Source organism: Myotis davidii, unplaced genomic scaffold (assembly GCF_000327345.1).
Source record: "Myotis davidii unplaced genomic scaffold, ASM32734v1 scaffold299, whole genome shotgun sequence".
In the NCBI taxonomy this organism is placed as follows: Eukaryota; Metazoa; Chordata; class Mammalia; order Chiroptera; family Vespertilionidae; genus Myotis; species Myotis davidii.
The window spans coordinates 6373876-6387798 of record NW_006293088.1 but is presented as its reverse complement, the minus strand read 5'-3'; the positions used below and the strand labels follow the sequence as shown (position 1 = coordinate 6387798).

The window sequence follows — 13923 nt, the reverse complement described above, 5'->3', positions numbered from 1 at the left end:
GGAACCAGGGCCCGAGCCGGCTGGGCAGGAGGGGGCTGGACGGCCCGCGTTTCTGCCTGCCGGGCTGTCCCCTCCGTGGGAGGCGGGGCCCGGGGACGGTCATTGCAGACGGACTGGGGCTCACAGGCTGCGAATACCCGCCTACGTGCCCGTGTAGTTGAGCTCAGGGGACTCCAGGCCCCGCAGGGCTCGGGTGGGCGTGATCTCTGGATCCGAGGCCGGTTGCGGGCCTGGGTTTCCAAGTGCAAAAGGGAGTTGCGGGGCAGGGCAGCTTGGAGCCGTGGGTCCCCGAGTTGGAAGGGATTGAGCGGAGCTGACACATTTTCCTCCTTCCTCTCTCTGGTCTTGCAGAGCTGATATTGCACTGATTGGACTGGCCGTCATGGGCCAGAACTTAATTCTGAACATGAACGACCACGGCTTTGTGGTAAGTCACAGGGGACACGGGCTCCTCTCTCAGGTTCTGGGTGTGCGTCAGCCTGAGTGCTGGTGACCTGCCGATGGCAGACTCCCCTGTCGCCCGGTGCCTATTTCTCTTTATGTTCATTCGCGCTGTGGCTGCTGGTGACCGTTTTGCAAGGGAAGAAGCAGCGCTTTACACGGACGGGGGTGTGGGGGGGCCAGTTCCGCAAGTCCCGGAGGAAGAGGAGTCCTGCTAAATCAGTGGTTCTCAACCTTCCTAGTGCCGCGACCCTTTAATACAGTTCCTCATGTTGTGGTGACCCCCAACCATAACATTATTTTCGTTGCTCCTTCATAAATTGTAATTTTGCTACTGTTATGAATCGTCATGTAAATATCTGATATGCAGGATGTATTTTCATTGTTACAAATTGAGCATAATTAAAGCATAGTGATTAATCACAAAAGCAATATGTAATTATATGTGTTTTCCGATGGTCTTAGGCGACCCCTGTGAAAGGGTCGTTCGACCCCCAAAGGGGTCGCTACCCACAGATTGAGTACCACTGCTAAATGTATTGGTCTGTTCTGGAAGGTTTGCAACCTGAGTGATCCTGTCGGGATCTGAAGGAGGAGAAATCTTGCTGGGTGTGTAGAGCTCTAACTTTGTCACCTCAGCAGGGCCGGGAAAGGGAGAAGTTCAGGTACAAATATGAACCGGACTCGGATGCAAGGATCATCAGTGACAAAAGCTGTGGGTCTGGAACCAGCTGGTTCTTAGGTTTGCATTCTAACCAGCTAGACTCTGGCCTGAGGTGCCACGAGTAGCTGACTTACAGGCTGTGGCAAAAGTCGGTCCACAGCTGTGAGTACCCGAAACACAGAGCGTGCTCTTGTATGATTATTTTGTTGAAAACACAGAGCGTGCCTTGTATTATTATTTTGTTGATGAGTGTATTATTCTCCAGAGGAAGAACTGTAAACCTACTTTTGCCACACCCGTATTCATTTCATCCACTGAGATGAACTTTAGGCTGATCAGTCAGCACTTGGGCGGGGAAAGGCAAAGGGGGTCCCACCTTCCCAAAGCCTGGGGCTGGATAGAAATTTCGTTGTCACTCGGTCCCCGATCTGAATGCAGGTCTTGCATGCCCTCAGTCTCCTGATCGGCTTTTTGCCCTCGCAGGTCTGTGCGTTTAACAGGACTGTCTCCAAAGTTGATGATTTCCTGGCCAATGAGGCGAAGGGAACCAAGGTGATTGGTGCGCACTCCCTGGAGGAGATGGTCTCTAAGCTGAAGAAGCCTCGGCGAATCGTACTGCTGGTGAAGGCTGGCCAAGCAGTCGATGATTTCATTGAGAAATTGGTGAGGCCGGCTCTGCTCCCAGCTGCTGCGAGTGTGACAGAAGTTTCCTCACTCTTTTCTTTAGCTGTTTCACTTTTTACTTAAGAGGTTCCCCGCCCCCACCCCCCCTCCTTTCAGGTTCTGAATATGAACTGCTCAGTTCTGACAAAAAATTGCTTAAATGTCTCCGTGTTGGTTAACTTGATTGGCACTGTGTAAGTAACAACATATCCTCAGGTGATAATGATCCCTTACATGTAAAATTCTGAGGACAAGAGACTGGATAAAAATTAATTAACAAGAGTAGAATTACAGCCATGTGCCACTTAACGAAGGGGATACATTCTGAGAAATGCGCTCTTGGGCAATTTCATCGTTGTGCAAACATCACAGTGCACTTACACAGGCCTCGGTGGTTAGTCTGCCACACACCAGGGCTGTGTGATCTGGCCTAGTGCTCCCAGGCTTCCAGTCTGTGTGGCACAAACTGCTCGAAACAACACGAGATCAAATCAAGCACAGGAGCCAGGAGTGTCTGGGGCTGCTGCTGTAACAGCGTACTCTTTACAGCAGACATTTTTGATAAGTAGAGTCTATTATAAAATAATGATAGTGTGGAACAGTAAGTATACAAACCAGTGACATAGTCATTTATTATCAAGTGTATACTGTACACATAATTGTATGTGCTATACTTTTATACGACTGGCAGCACAAATCTGTTTACACCAGTATCAGCACAAGCAAGTGAGTGACAAGTTGTGCTATGATGTCAGGACGGCTATGACATCAGGTGACAGGAGTTTTTCCCTCTGTCATACATAACCTTACGGGGCCACCATAGTGTATGTGGCCCGTCGTTGACTGAAGTGGTGTTATGCAGTGTGTGACTGTGGAGATCGCATGGGGCTCTGTCTCTGATATTCAGAAAAACTTCCTTTTGATTGTGTATTAAGGATGTTTCGTGCTATTCGCTAATAAGCCTTTGGTTCTCCTAATGCTCATGCCTGGTTGCAGGTCCCGCTGTTGGACACCGGTGACATCATCGTTGATGGGGGCAACTCTGAATACAGGGACACCACAGTAAGTATTCAGTCCCGCCTCCCCCAGGCTCGGAGGGCCTTCTGGGAAAGGTGTCAGCCCTGCACCTGAGGGCAGCTGTTCCCTGTGGCACCGGCTCTGGTGCGTCGTCAGCCTGTTTCTGCTCAGACGTGCTTGACAGAAGAGGCTCTCATTGGCCACATGTGTAATTCGATGCCGCAGGCGAGGGCTTACGGTTCGCGTCCCCTCCTCGCCCTCCTGCGCGTGACCCCTCAGCACGCAGCGAGGTCGAGGGCCAGTGCTGATGCTCTCATGCTGGGGAAGTCAAGTCCCGCCAGCCTCAGTGCAGGGCAGCAGCCCGTCCCGCTTGCACTAAACCAGCACCGACTGGCCTGGTCCTCCCAGGTCTCTCCCAGGAGCGGAAGAGTGTGTGGGGCTCAGTCACTCCCTGTGGGGAGAGCGCAGCTATCCACCTTCCTTGGGTTTTCTTTTGACTCCCAAACCGAGGTGATCGCATTTCTCCACTGACGGTGATGCTCAGATCGGGGGTCACTTCATGTCAAATGTTGGGTCTCCTTACTTGTCGCCCTCCACTCCTCCATTGGGAGCATCTGACTCTAAGGAAGCGTAAAGCAGTTATTTTTCTCTCATGTAGAGACGGTGTCAAAACCTCAAGGCCAAGGGGATCTTGTTTGTGGGGAGCGGCGTTAGTGGCGGAGAGGACGGCGCCCGGTACGGCCCATCGCTCATGCCCGGAGGGAACAAAGCCGCCTGGTGAGTACCAAGCGCGCCCCGCGTTCAGCACTGGGGGCCTGGACTTGAGAATGTGGAGCCCTGAGCCCTTCCGTGGTGACTGCGTTGGCGCTGGGAGATGCGGCAGATATCTCGTGTACACATGCTGTTGTCTTGACAAAACATAGTGCATCTTCCTCCTCTGCCCCTTTTTCCTGTTATTCCTGCCCAGACTGACCATGAAGTTCTAAGTAGACTTAAAGGGCCAGAGGCTTTAAGGATGCCGCTCAGCGGATGTCCTGTGCACTGTGTGGATTTAGGGTCTGATCTGCCTCCTTAACTGATGGGCGCTCCTAAAATAACTTGATTTAATAATAGTGAGGGATGGAAAAATCTGACAGGGCCTCTCTTTTCTCTGGGAATGGAGTGGGAGTGTTTTATTTGACTTGGAAAAAACAAGGTTTTCACTGTTCACTGTGCTGGGTCTGAGAGGTAGGGGTGGCCACGAGGGGGAGGTCTCGGGACTGAAGAGAAGTGGGTGAAGACGGGTGGGGGCGGCGAGCAGGAGAGCAAAGCCAGGTGAAAAGATGCGGGTAACCGACTCTGCGTGCCGTGGACCGGGAACCCCCTCCCGAGGCTGCAGAGGCCTGGGCAGGAGAGGGAGAGGGGAGGCAGGGTCCTGCTGAGGGAGCTGTGGAGGGAATGTTCTTTCCCGAGTGAGCTGCTGTCAATATTCCAGAACCGTACCAGGCATTAAAGGTGAAGGCTTTATGGGGAAGATTGTTCTTGAAGTTGCCTCTCGGGTCAGTAAGTCTGAGGTCTCCCTGTGTGAAATCTAGAAGCGAGGCCTTCCTGCTTCTCAGAAGCTTGAAAGCCCTTCCCGGGGCCCAGTGGCCCTCGGGGTGCAGACAGTACAGCACGCAGGACGCGGGGACAGCAGAGGCTCCGGCGCAGGCTCACTCGCTGGCGGGGGCAGAGGGGCGCTTTGTCCTCCAACAGTGAGCGTTCAGTGAGGCCTAAGGTCCAGGGTGTAGCCGCCTTAGCCCCTCGCCTGAGCGTTAACGTCCCAGCCTGTCAGAGTTTGTCTGTACCAAACCCTTTGTTGGCCACTGGTGAGGAGAACGGGAAGGAAATGCGGCAGGAGAGGTGATGTCCTGGGGGCGGTGGGAGGTGTGAGGAGCCTCCGCCTTCCGTGGGATGAAGGGTGATTGTGGCTCTTGGAAACACCCGGGGTCCCTGTGCCCCTGACTAGTACAGGGTCTCCAGGAAGTTCGTGTGGCTGCTGGGGAGCCACGGTGCCCCTGACAGTGCGATGGAGGTTTCCGCCCAGCTCTGCCCATGCTGCCGCCCAGTCAGTCTGCAGCCTCCCACTGGTTTACCTTGAGCCTGGCACTTGGTTACTTTTTCGTGGGCTTCCACCGCCCATTAGAGAGAGGGTCGGGGTTGGGCATCCTCGAGTACTTAATCTGAGCCTCAGCCCCTCTCCCAGCAGCTGACCTGTGTGGTTTCTTTCCACAGGCCCCACATCAAGACCATCTTCCAGAGCATCGCTGCGAAAGTAGGAACTGGAGAGCCCTGCTGTGACTGGGCAAGTGCTGGGCTCCTTCCACGCCCGTCGGCAGCGTGGGCGCCGACAGGACCAAGTGCACAGGCCGCCTGGGTCCCAGCAGTTGGCTCTGTGGCGTAAAGCTCTCAGTCCTGAAGTCGCTAGCACAGCGATGCCCGGAAGGCATGTCTGTTGCACGTGTCCTTGTATCTGACGGGCTATTCATAACCTTGAGGTTGATATTACACGCAGCCCTCCCCGAGTCACTAAGAGACGGGTTCCTTAAAAAGGAACAGGAAGAATGGGGTGAAGTAAGATGTTTAGCCATGTTTTGTCATGGCTGAGGAAGGGTGTCAACATCAGAAGTGGGGAGTTCCTGTCCTGGTGGGTGTTCTGTGCCTGAGCAGTGGCCGGCCTTTTGCCCTGAGTGTGGAGGCAGCTGGGCACACTCACACTCCCCTCCTCCCTGTACTTTGTGTGGCTGCTGAAGTGAATTCTGTCCACGCGGATGAGGAAACACTAGGCTGGAGACACCGGTGGTAGCCCTGGCTCTCCGTGAACTCCCTGGGCTCCCGCTCCTCACCTGGGAAACGGGTTGGTCTGGATGGTCTCGAGGTCTCTCTAGCTCCTCATACCGTTCGTTTTATATCAGCACTTGTGTGAGCAATTTTATTATATTAGAGTTTTTATTTAGAAAATGTTTTTATTGATTTTTAGAGAGAAGGGAGAGGGATAGAGAGAGCGAGAAACATCCATGAGAAAGAAACATCATCAATTGGCTGCCTCCTGCCCCCAACCCCACTGAGGATTGAGCCCTCAACCCGGGCATGTGCCTTAACTGGGAATTGAACCGGTGACCACTTGGTTCCTAGGCCGACACTCAACCACGCTGGCCCGGCATAGATTAATTGCATGTGCAGGAAAAGGTAGAAGCGGAACAGGGTCTGAGGCCTGTGAGGAAGGAGGGAAGTCTTACTCCTGGGCTGGCCGTGCCGGTGACTTTAGCTACAGTACGAAACTGGTCCTGATAGTGTAGCCAGTGCTCATTGAGTTTAACCATATTCCACTTAGGGGTAGGAGGGGCCAGGGCTGCGATTAGGAGTGTGGACTAATTTTCTCATTAGTATGAAGGATTGGGAAGGGAGCTTTCATTCCTTGACAACAGAGTGAGTACTTACTATACAAGTACAGTGACAGTAATGCAGTGTAGACACAGAAAATCGGGAACCAAAAAACAGTACTTGTCCTTACGGATCTTGATTCCGTCGGGTGCCGTTCCATGGCTTTATGGCTCAGTCTCAGGGTGTTAGGAAGCGGGTGTGCACACAGAGAGCAGGGACTCCCCTTCATTTTTGAAGTTACAGGAAGGATGGGGTGAAGCAAGGTGTTACTAGCCATGTCACTTCATGGCCACAGACAGTTTCAGAATCAGAGGGGGTAGGTCAGCAGTGGGGGCAGACAGAGGAAGTCGTCCCAGCAGAGACTGCTGCTCATCCAGGCGTCTGGTCCACGGGCAGACGGCCCGGCGTGGCGATGGGTGCGTGTGACGAGTCCAGTGCCATTCAGTGTTTGGCCCTGTCCCTCCCTTCGTCTGGTTCCTTGCCCACTAAGCAGGTCCCAGGTAACGGGGCTTCCCAAGTAGCTTGTCTGTAGGGACAGAGTGATGATGGGACTGACGCTTGTGACCACTGTGATCCATGGTCTGAAGTTCTCATCATAAATTCATGTACTGTGTGGTGATGTTTTACGTCTTCCCAGCTTTGTTATAAAATCAGTATCTTGTCAACTATGAGGCCCCGGCAAGAGCACATTTCTGTGCTTGCAGGGCTGAGGGCCAGACCTGGGATCTAAAGTCGTTTTCACCTCTCAGCCATTAGAAACAACTACAGCGCATGCGTGTGTTTCTTAAAAGTATGTGATTCCACTGGCCAAGTTGTAGCCTTCAGATGTTAGAAGAGTGGTCACCTCAGAGAAAGGAAGACTTACTGGGAGCTTTTAATAACAATGAAAAAAAACAGACATACAGGCTTAAGAGCTATAGGTGCTTTCAGTGAATTTGGGGATTTTGAAAACTCTTTAGAGCAGTGGTTCTCAACCTTCTGGCCCTTTAAATACAGTTCCTCATGTTGTGACCCAACCATAAAATTATTTTCGTTGCTACTTCATAACTGTAATGTTGCTACTGTTATTAATTGTAATGTAAATATCTGATATGCAGGATGGTCTTAGGTAACCCCTCTGAAAGGGTCGTTCGACCCCCAAAGGGCCGCTGCTTTAGAGGCATGAATTTGGAGTTAGTTTAAATTAGCATTGGACTGGATTGTATCTTGCATTGAGTCTTTACATATTGATTCTTATTTTAAAACTAGAGGCCCGGTGCAACAAGATGCATGCACTGGGGGGGTGGTCCCTCAGCCCGGCCTGCGCCCTTGCAGTCCAGGAGCCCTCAGGGGATGTCCAACTGACAGCTTAGTAGTGCTCCTCCTTCATTGAGCATCTGCCCCCTGGTGGTCAGTGCGCGTCATAGCGACCAGTTCCACCGTTTGGTGGCTTTGCACATTGGCCTTTTTTATATAGGATAGGATACTATAAATATTGCTCACACTTGTTGCTTTCTGTGAGGGGAGAGAGTCTTGCTGAAGAGTTCAATGGGCTTTTCTGGTGTGTCCTCTGCCCTCTGACCGCCCTGGTGCTTGGCCCCAACAGGTGGGAGACGAGGGAGCAGGGCACTTTGTGAAGATGGTGCACAATGGGATTGAGTATGGGGACATGCAGCTGATCTGCGAGGCCTACCACCTGATGAAGGACGTCCTGGGCATGGAGCACAACGAGATGGCACAGGTGAGTGCGCCCGCTCCCGCAGCGGCAGGACAGCCTGCCTCATTCCTCCTCTGCCGGGCATCCTGGCAGCCGGGACGGACTCGGCCTAATTTAAGGGAAGCCCTCGGTTGTGGGCTATGAAATAAGATGGCTACTCCCTGAGCCAGAAGCTCCTGCCACAGCCACCCAGCCTGAGTTTCGGGCTCTGTCGTTTCATGCACGATTCTCTGAGCCTCCCGCTGTCCCAGGTGGGAGGTACATCCTTTTCTAATCTTTAAATTTGTGTCACCCCCGCTCACCATGTTTCACCGACTTGCCCTTATTATTCTTTCCAAAACAATGTAACTCAGTTTTCATAGAAACAGCGCTTTTCTTTCCGTGCTCACATTTAGCTGGTTTACATAATAGTTAGCGTATTCCTTCAGCATGTGCATTGAGTGCCCACTGCATGCTGGGCGCTGTTCTGGGTGGTGGGGATGTAATAGTGAAAGAACCCACACGAGTCCTGGCCCCGTGGAGCTGGCAGACGGGCAGCTGTGGTTAAATACGGATAGAAAGCTAGTTCCTGATGCTGTTGTGAGGAGGGGTAGGGCCCGAGCCGGCAGCCAGGGAGGGCTTCTGAGAGGGGACAGGTACAGACGCCTGAGCGGGTGAGGGAGCCCTCGTTCTGAGGGGAGGCAGGGTGACCAGAAAGGCGGCATCACAGGTCAGCATCCGCCTCGGCTGGTGGGAGCGCAGTGTTCAGCTGCACCAGCCACGCAGGAGCCAGTGAGCCTGGGTGAGCAGGTTGTGGGCCTCAGTCAACATTGACCGAGGGGAAGACGGGAGGCTAATCTCTTCTCTCACGTCTTGCACGTAGGCGTTCGAGGAGTGGAATAAGACAGAGCTAGACTCGTTCCTGATTGAAATCACAGCCAATATTCTCAAGTTCCGAGACAGCGACGGCGCTCACCTGCTGCCCAAGATCAGGGACAGTGCGGGGCAGAAGGGCACGGGGAAGTGGACTGCCATCTCAGCCCTGGAGTACGGCGTGCCCGTCACCCTCATCGGTACGTGCGCCTTGGATTGGACCCTCGTCTCGCGTGGTGGGCATGTGATGGCCCTGGGGACGAGGTGTCAGCATGCCTGGCATGTTAGTGAAAGGCTGATCTGGATCGGGCAGTCGGGAGGCTTCTGAGCGGGTGGCAGGTACAGACACCGGGCAGACAGACTGCCTCTCCCCCCTGCTCGTCTCCTTCCTCTTGATTCCTGACTTTCCCACTCGGTTCACCATGGACTGTGGTGGTAAGACCCATGGTTAAGGAGGGACGCAGGTCGCTTAGTCCCCCTCTGTATAGAAGGAAGAGGAGCCTTAACCGGTTTGGCTCAGTGGATAGAACGTTGGCCCGTAGACTGAAGGTCCCGGGGTTCGATTCTGGTCAAGGGCATGTACCTTGGTTGCAAGCTTGATCCCCGGAAGGGGGTGTGCAGGAGGCAGCTGAATGATGTTTCTCTCTCATCGATGTTTCTAACTCTCTGTCCCTCTCCCTTCCTCTCTGTAAAAACAATAAAATGTATTAAAGAAAGAAGAAGAAGGAAGAGGAAGTTGGTTGCTTTTAGCTTATCTGAGTGACACCAGAGGCGGGAACCCGGGGGGCAGTAGCTGGGAGCAGTTGATTGATTGCTGACTCAAATGTAAGAGACAGTTTCAGGAGGAATCCTCACCTCACTGTAGAGACTGCACCCTTCCTACCAGTCGAAGGCAGGCCGGGGCCCATCCCTGAGTGGGTGCCGCTGTCTGCGGAGCTAATGGGGGCGCCGGAGCTAATGGGGGCACCGGTCCTCCAGCCAGCCCTGGGCTCCTTGAAGGGTTTTGCCACACTCACCTCCTTGCGCCAGTTCCTCAAAGTTTCCGCTCACAAGTGCTAGGTCATCGTGGGCACTGCAGGGGCAGATCGCGGACAGACATCTTCCTCTCACTGTGTATAAGTTGTCAGTTGAGCAAGTTGTTTTTATAAGGGATGATGTTGGAAGCTTCTAAATGTCTTCATACTAAAATACTGTGTTGAAATGTTTCTCATGCCAGTGAAGTAACATTGTGAAACTTTGATGGTTACCATGGATACACTCAACACTGAACTATAGGCAAGCCCGCCCAGTTTTATTGCGCTTCAGATGTTTTTTTTTTAATCCTCATCTGAGTATGTGTTCATTGATCTTAGAGAGAAAGGAAGGGAGAGAGAGAAACATCCATTGGTTGCTTCTCTGTATGCACCCTAACCAGGGATCGAATCCACAGCCCAGGTATGTGCCCTGAGCGAGAATCGAACCCACAACCTTTTCGTGCATGAGACAACACTGCAAACAACTGCAACACCAGCCAGGGCAGATGTTGCAATTTTTACAAATGGACGGCAAGCCCCTCCACCAGCAAAAAGATGACGCCTCGCTTGATTGCAGTGCTCACCGTATCTCGGTGGTCTGGCGTCTCTGGGGTCTGCCTGTGCAGGAATTAGAAAACGAAGTTTTTTGAAGGGTGAGTCTGTAAGTGTTACTTCTTAAAGTCGTAGTTTCAAATTGATGCTAGTTAGTACTTCAACATAAACTGAGTCTTTGGTGACATTTAAAAATTAAAGTCCTTGCCCCAACTGGCGTGGCTCAGTGGTAGAGTATTGACTATGAACCAGGAGATCACAGTTCGATTCCTGGTCAGGGTACATGCCCGAGTTGCGGGCTTGATCCCCAGTGTCGGGTGTGCATGAGATAGCCGATCAATGATTCTCTCTCATCACTGATACTTCTTTTTCTCCCTCTCCCTTCCTCTCTCTGAAATCAATAAGAACATATATATATTTTTAAATAAAAGTCCTTGCAATTGAAATTGAAATTTTACTCATGGACCAATCCTCAGTAATTCTGAATAATAATGGTTTTACCTCTTTTTTTTTTTTTTTCCTGAAAACTCCCCTTTGAATTTCATGCTGATCTTCGTGGTTGAATTACCTGTGTTTATGTTGGAAGATTCACTTGGAGGTTTTAATGAAATTAACTGTTGAGAGCTTTTGATAAAAGTTCTTTCTGGTCCGGGTGAAATTGTGGCCTAAAGCTGAGACTTTCAGCTCTTAGTACAGTTGAAACTCTTGCTCCACTCTGTGTCCGTGTCCCCTGAGTTGGGTGTGGACTTGGTAATACGTTGTCCCTCCCCCACGCAGGAGAAGCAGTCTTTGCCCGATGCTTGTCCTCGCTGAAGGACGAGCGGATTCAGGCCAGCAAACAGCTGAAGGGTCCTCAGAAGACCCAGTTCAGCGGGGACAAGACGTCGTTCCTGGAGGACATTCGAAAGGTGGGCCTGTCCCTGGCAGTGGCCCTTGGGGGGACGGGGGGAAGAAGGGGGGAACTTACCGAGGCCACGGGGTGGAGGTGTACTCATTTCAGCTGGTCCCGGGACCTGCCTGCTCTGGGAAAGGCCAGCAGGCACCGGCGGCCGCCTTGCTAATTGCAACTCTAATCTTCGTGTTGTCCTTCAGGCCCTCTATGCGTCCAAGATCATCTCTTACGCTCAAGGCTTTATGCTGCTGAGACAGGCGGCCACTGAATTTGGCTGGACCCTCAACTATGGCAGCATTGCCCTGATGTGGAGGGGGGGCTGCATCATCAGAAGGTCCGTGGGGGCGGGACATGGGCTGCCGGGCGGAGAAGGGAGGCCTGGCTATGAACGGGGTCCATGAAGCCGGTGCACTTTGTCCCCTCGGGGGCACTGGCCACAAGACCAGTTTAGATGGTCACGTCACTTTTTCCTGGACAGCAGTTCTAACTGGAATGTCCACACGATGCCTTTTCTTATATGTGTTTTATTGATTTCAGAGAGGAAGGGAGAGGGAGAGAGAGTTAGAAACATCAATGATGAGAGAGAATCATGGATCGACTCCCTCCTGTACACCCCCCTACTGGGGATCAAGCCCATAACTCGGGCATGTGCCCCAATCAGAAATCAAACCATGACCTCCTGGTTCATAGGTTGACACTCAACCACTGAGTCACACTGGCTGGGCTACACTACGTTTTTAAAACAGTTCTGTGAGCACCGTCCTGCCCTCTAGCCTTGCCTCCTGGGACTTCGCTCTGTCTTCTCATGGAGCTCACAGCTGGTGTTCCGGCTGAGAAATGCCACTTTGCACCCCTCTAGGGTGTGTGTCGGCCTCCAACTTCCCTCCCCTGCCCTCCGCTGGGCACTTGCCTACTGCAGTTCAGACTCAGACCTCGATGACAGTTCCTCCTTCTGCCTGCAGGCTTGGCACTAGGATTTCAGGTCATCGTAAATTGAAAGTGATTTTCTTCACTCAGAGAATATCAGGATAATGGGATTATCTGTTTGTTCTCTGAAATTTGCGGAATCAAACACTTACTAGTAAGGGGAAAAAGAAGGAAAAAAAGATCATTGACTTCATCTCTCGATTATTTCAGCGTATTCCTGGGAAAGATAAAAGACGCGTTTGACCAAAACCCAGGACTCCAGAACCTGCTGCTGGACGACTTCTTTAAGTCAGCCGTCGAAAGCTGCCAGGTGGGCACCCAGGGCGGTGGCGTGGGCATTCCGTTCGGTGGGCTTTGCTCTGGGGCATCGATGAACGTCGTCATTTTGGCTGGAGCCCTTACCTGTCCGTGGGCGTTGTGTCTCTCGCGCAGGACTCCTGGCGGCGGGCGATCAGCACTGGGGTCCAGGTGGGCATCCCCATGCCCTGCTTCACCACTGCTCTCTCCTTCTATGACGGATACCGACACGACATGCTGCCAGCCAACCTGATCCAGGTGAGCGCTGGGAGGAGGTGGGAGCCCTCACCGGGCAGGTGCCTGCGGGTCGGGCACCTGCTTGTGATCCTGACCAACCTCTTCTCGTTTTCCAGGCTCAGCGGGACTACTTTGGGGCTCACACCTACGAGCTCTTAGCCAGCCCAGGAAAGTTCATCCACACCAACTGGACAGGCCACGGCGGCAACGTGTCGTCGTCTTCATACAACGCCTAGTCCGCCCCGTACCCACCGCACTCCACAGTCAGGGACATTCCGTTTGCCACCCAGCGCTGCTTCCACGGTCTGTGCCCTGCGCTCCGCTCAGATCTGTCAGAATAAAGTACTGTACGAGGCTCCTGAAAAGCCCGCCCGCTTCCTGTGGATGGGTCTGTGGGAACAGCCGTGCCCCTGCCCTTGCCTCCTGGGCTGGCGGGACAGGAGCAGCAGCCCCTTGACGCCGTCACTGTCCATGGATCCCGTGGATTCGGGAGGCCCTGCGTCTGCCCCGACGGGTCAGAGAAGGGAAGGGCCTGTGGGATCTGCTGGGACCTTTGTGTCATGCAGCTGAGTGCCTCTCTCCTCCCCTAATAAAGCTCGTCTTCCTCCAGACTTAGTGCCTGACATTCCCGCCCCCATCGCGGAAAGGTCTGCGGCCGCTGCCTGACATTCGAATCCAGTTTGTTTCCTTCTAACTTTCTTTCCTCTTTAAGAAAAGATTCCAGAATAATACAAGAACCATCCAAGTTAGGATCACGATTAACTTGGGAGAAGGACGAGGAGGCGGTAGGGAGTGGGGTACAGGGGACTTGAATGGATTGTTTTTTCCTAAGTTGGGCAGTGGGGATATGGATGTTCATTGTAACATTTATGCCTTAATGTCGGGTATCTCACGATAAACATTTTGGAGGATTACATTGAAATGATGGGCTCAGCTTGGTCTGGTTCATGCTTTTTCCCAGGCCTGACTCTTTCTGTTTGGTTCTTCGTGGGCCCATGGGTCTGGTGTGGGGTTTTTAGCATCCTAAGTCGGCCCCTAGAATCAGGCCTGTCCCTTCATCTCGTCAGGAGATAGCAGACTGGCGGGCCCTGTGGATGGCCTGCTTCCCACATGGTGGTTTTTCTCAGCAGCTAAACTCCGGGAGGCTTCCCTGGGTGCGTTAGAGCCCAAGGGAGGCCTGAGACTTGAGCAGCGGCGTCCATGCCTAACAGCTGGTGTCTGATCTGACTCCGATCTCAGAAAGATGCGGGGGAGGGAGCAGACCTGGGAG

General features: G+C 52.8%; 1 protein-coding gene across 1 annotated transcript in view; it reads left to right on the top strand.

Moving 5' to 3' along the window:
* The window catches only part of PGD (phosphogluconate dehydrogenase), an 18663-nt gene extending 5399 nt beyond the window's left edge, over positions 1 to 13264 (top strand). The window contains exons 3-14 of the mRNA XM_006766733.2: positions 354 to 427; positions 1589 to 1768; positions 2765 to 2830; positions 3444 to 3562; positions 5039 to 5108; positions 7773 to 7907; positions 8746 to 8935; positions 11078 to 11208; positions 11393 to 11526; positions 12330 to 12429; positions 12552 to 12674; positions 12770 to 13264. Coding sequence (XP_006766796.1) covers positions 383 to 427; positions 1589 to 1768; positions 2765 to 2830; positions 3444 to 3562; positions 5039 to 5108; positions 7773 to 7907; positions 8746 to 8935; positions 11078 to 11208; positions 11393 to 11526; positions 12330 to 12429; positions 12552 to 12674; positions 12770 to 12889 — 1413 coding nt within the window. The 5' untranslated portion in view covers positions 354 to 382 and the 3' untranslated portion in view covers positions 12890 to 13264. The remainder of the gene's footprint in view (positions 1 to 353; positions 428 to 1588; positions 1769 to 2764; positions 2831 to 3443; positions 3563 to 5038; positions 5109 to 7772; positions 7908 to 8745; positions 8936 to 11077; positions 11209 to 11392; positions 11527 to 12329; positions 12430 to 12551; positions 12675 to 12769) is intronic.
* Positions 13265 to 13923: the final 659 nt, after the last annotated feature.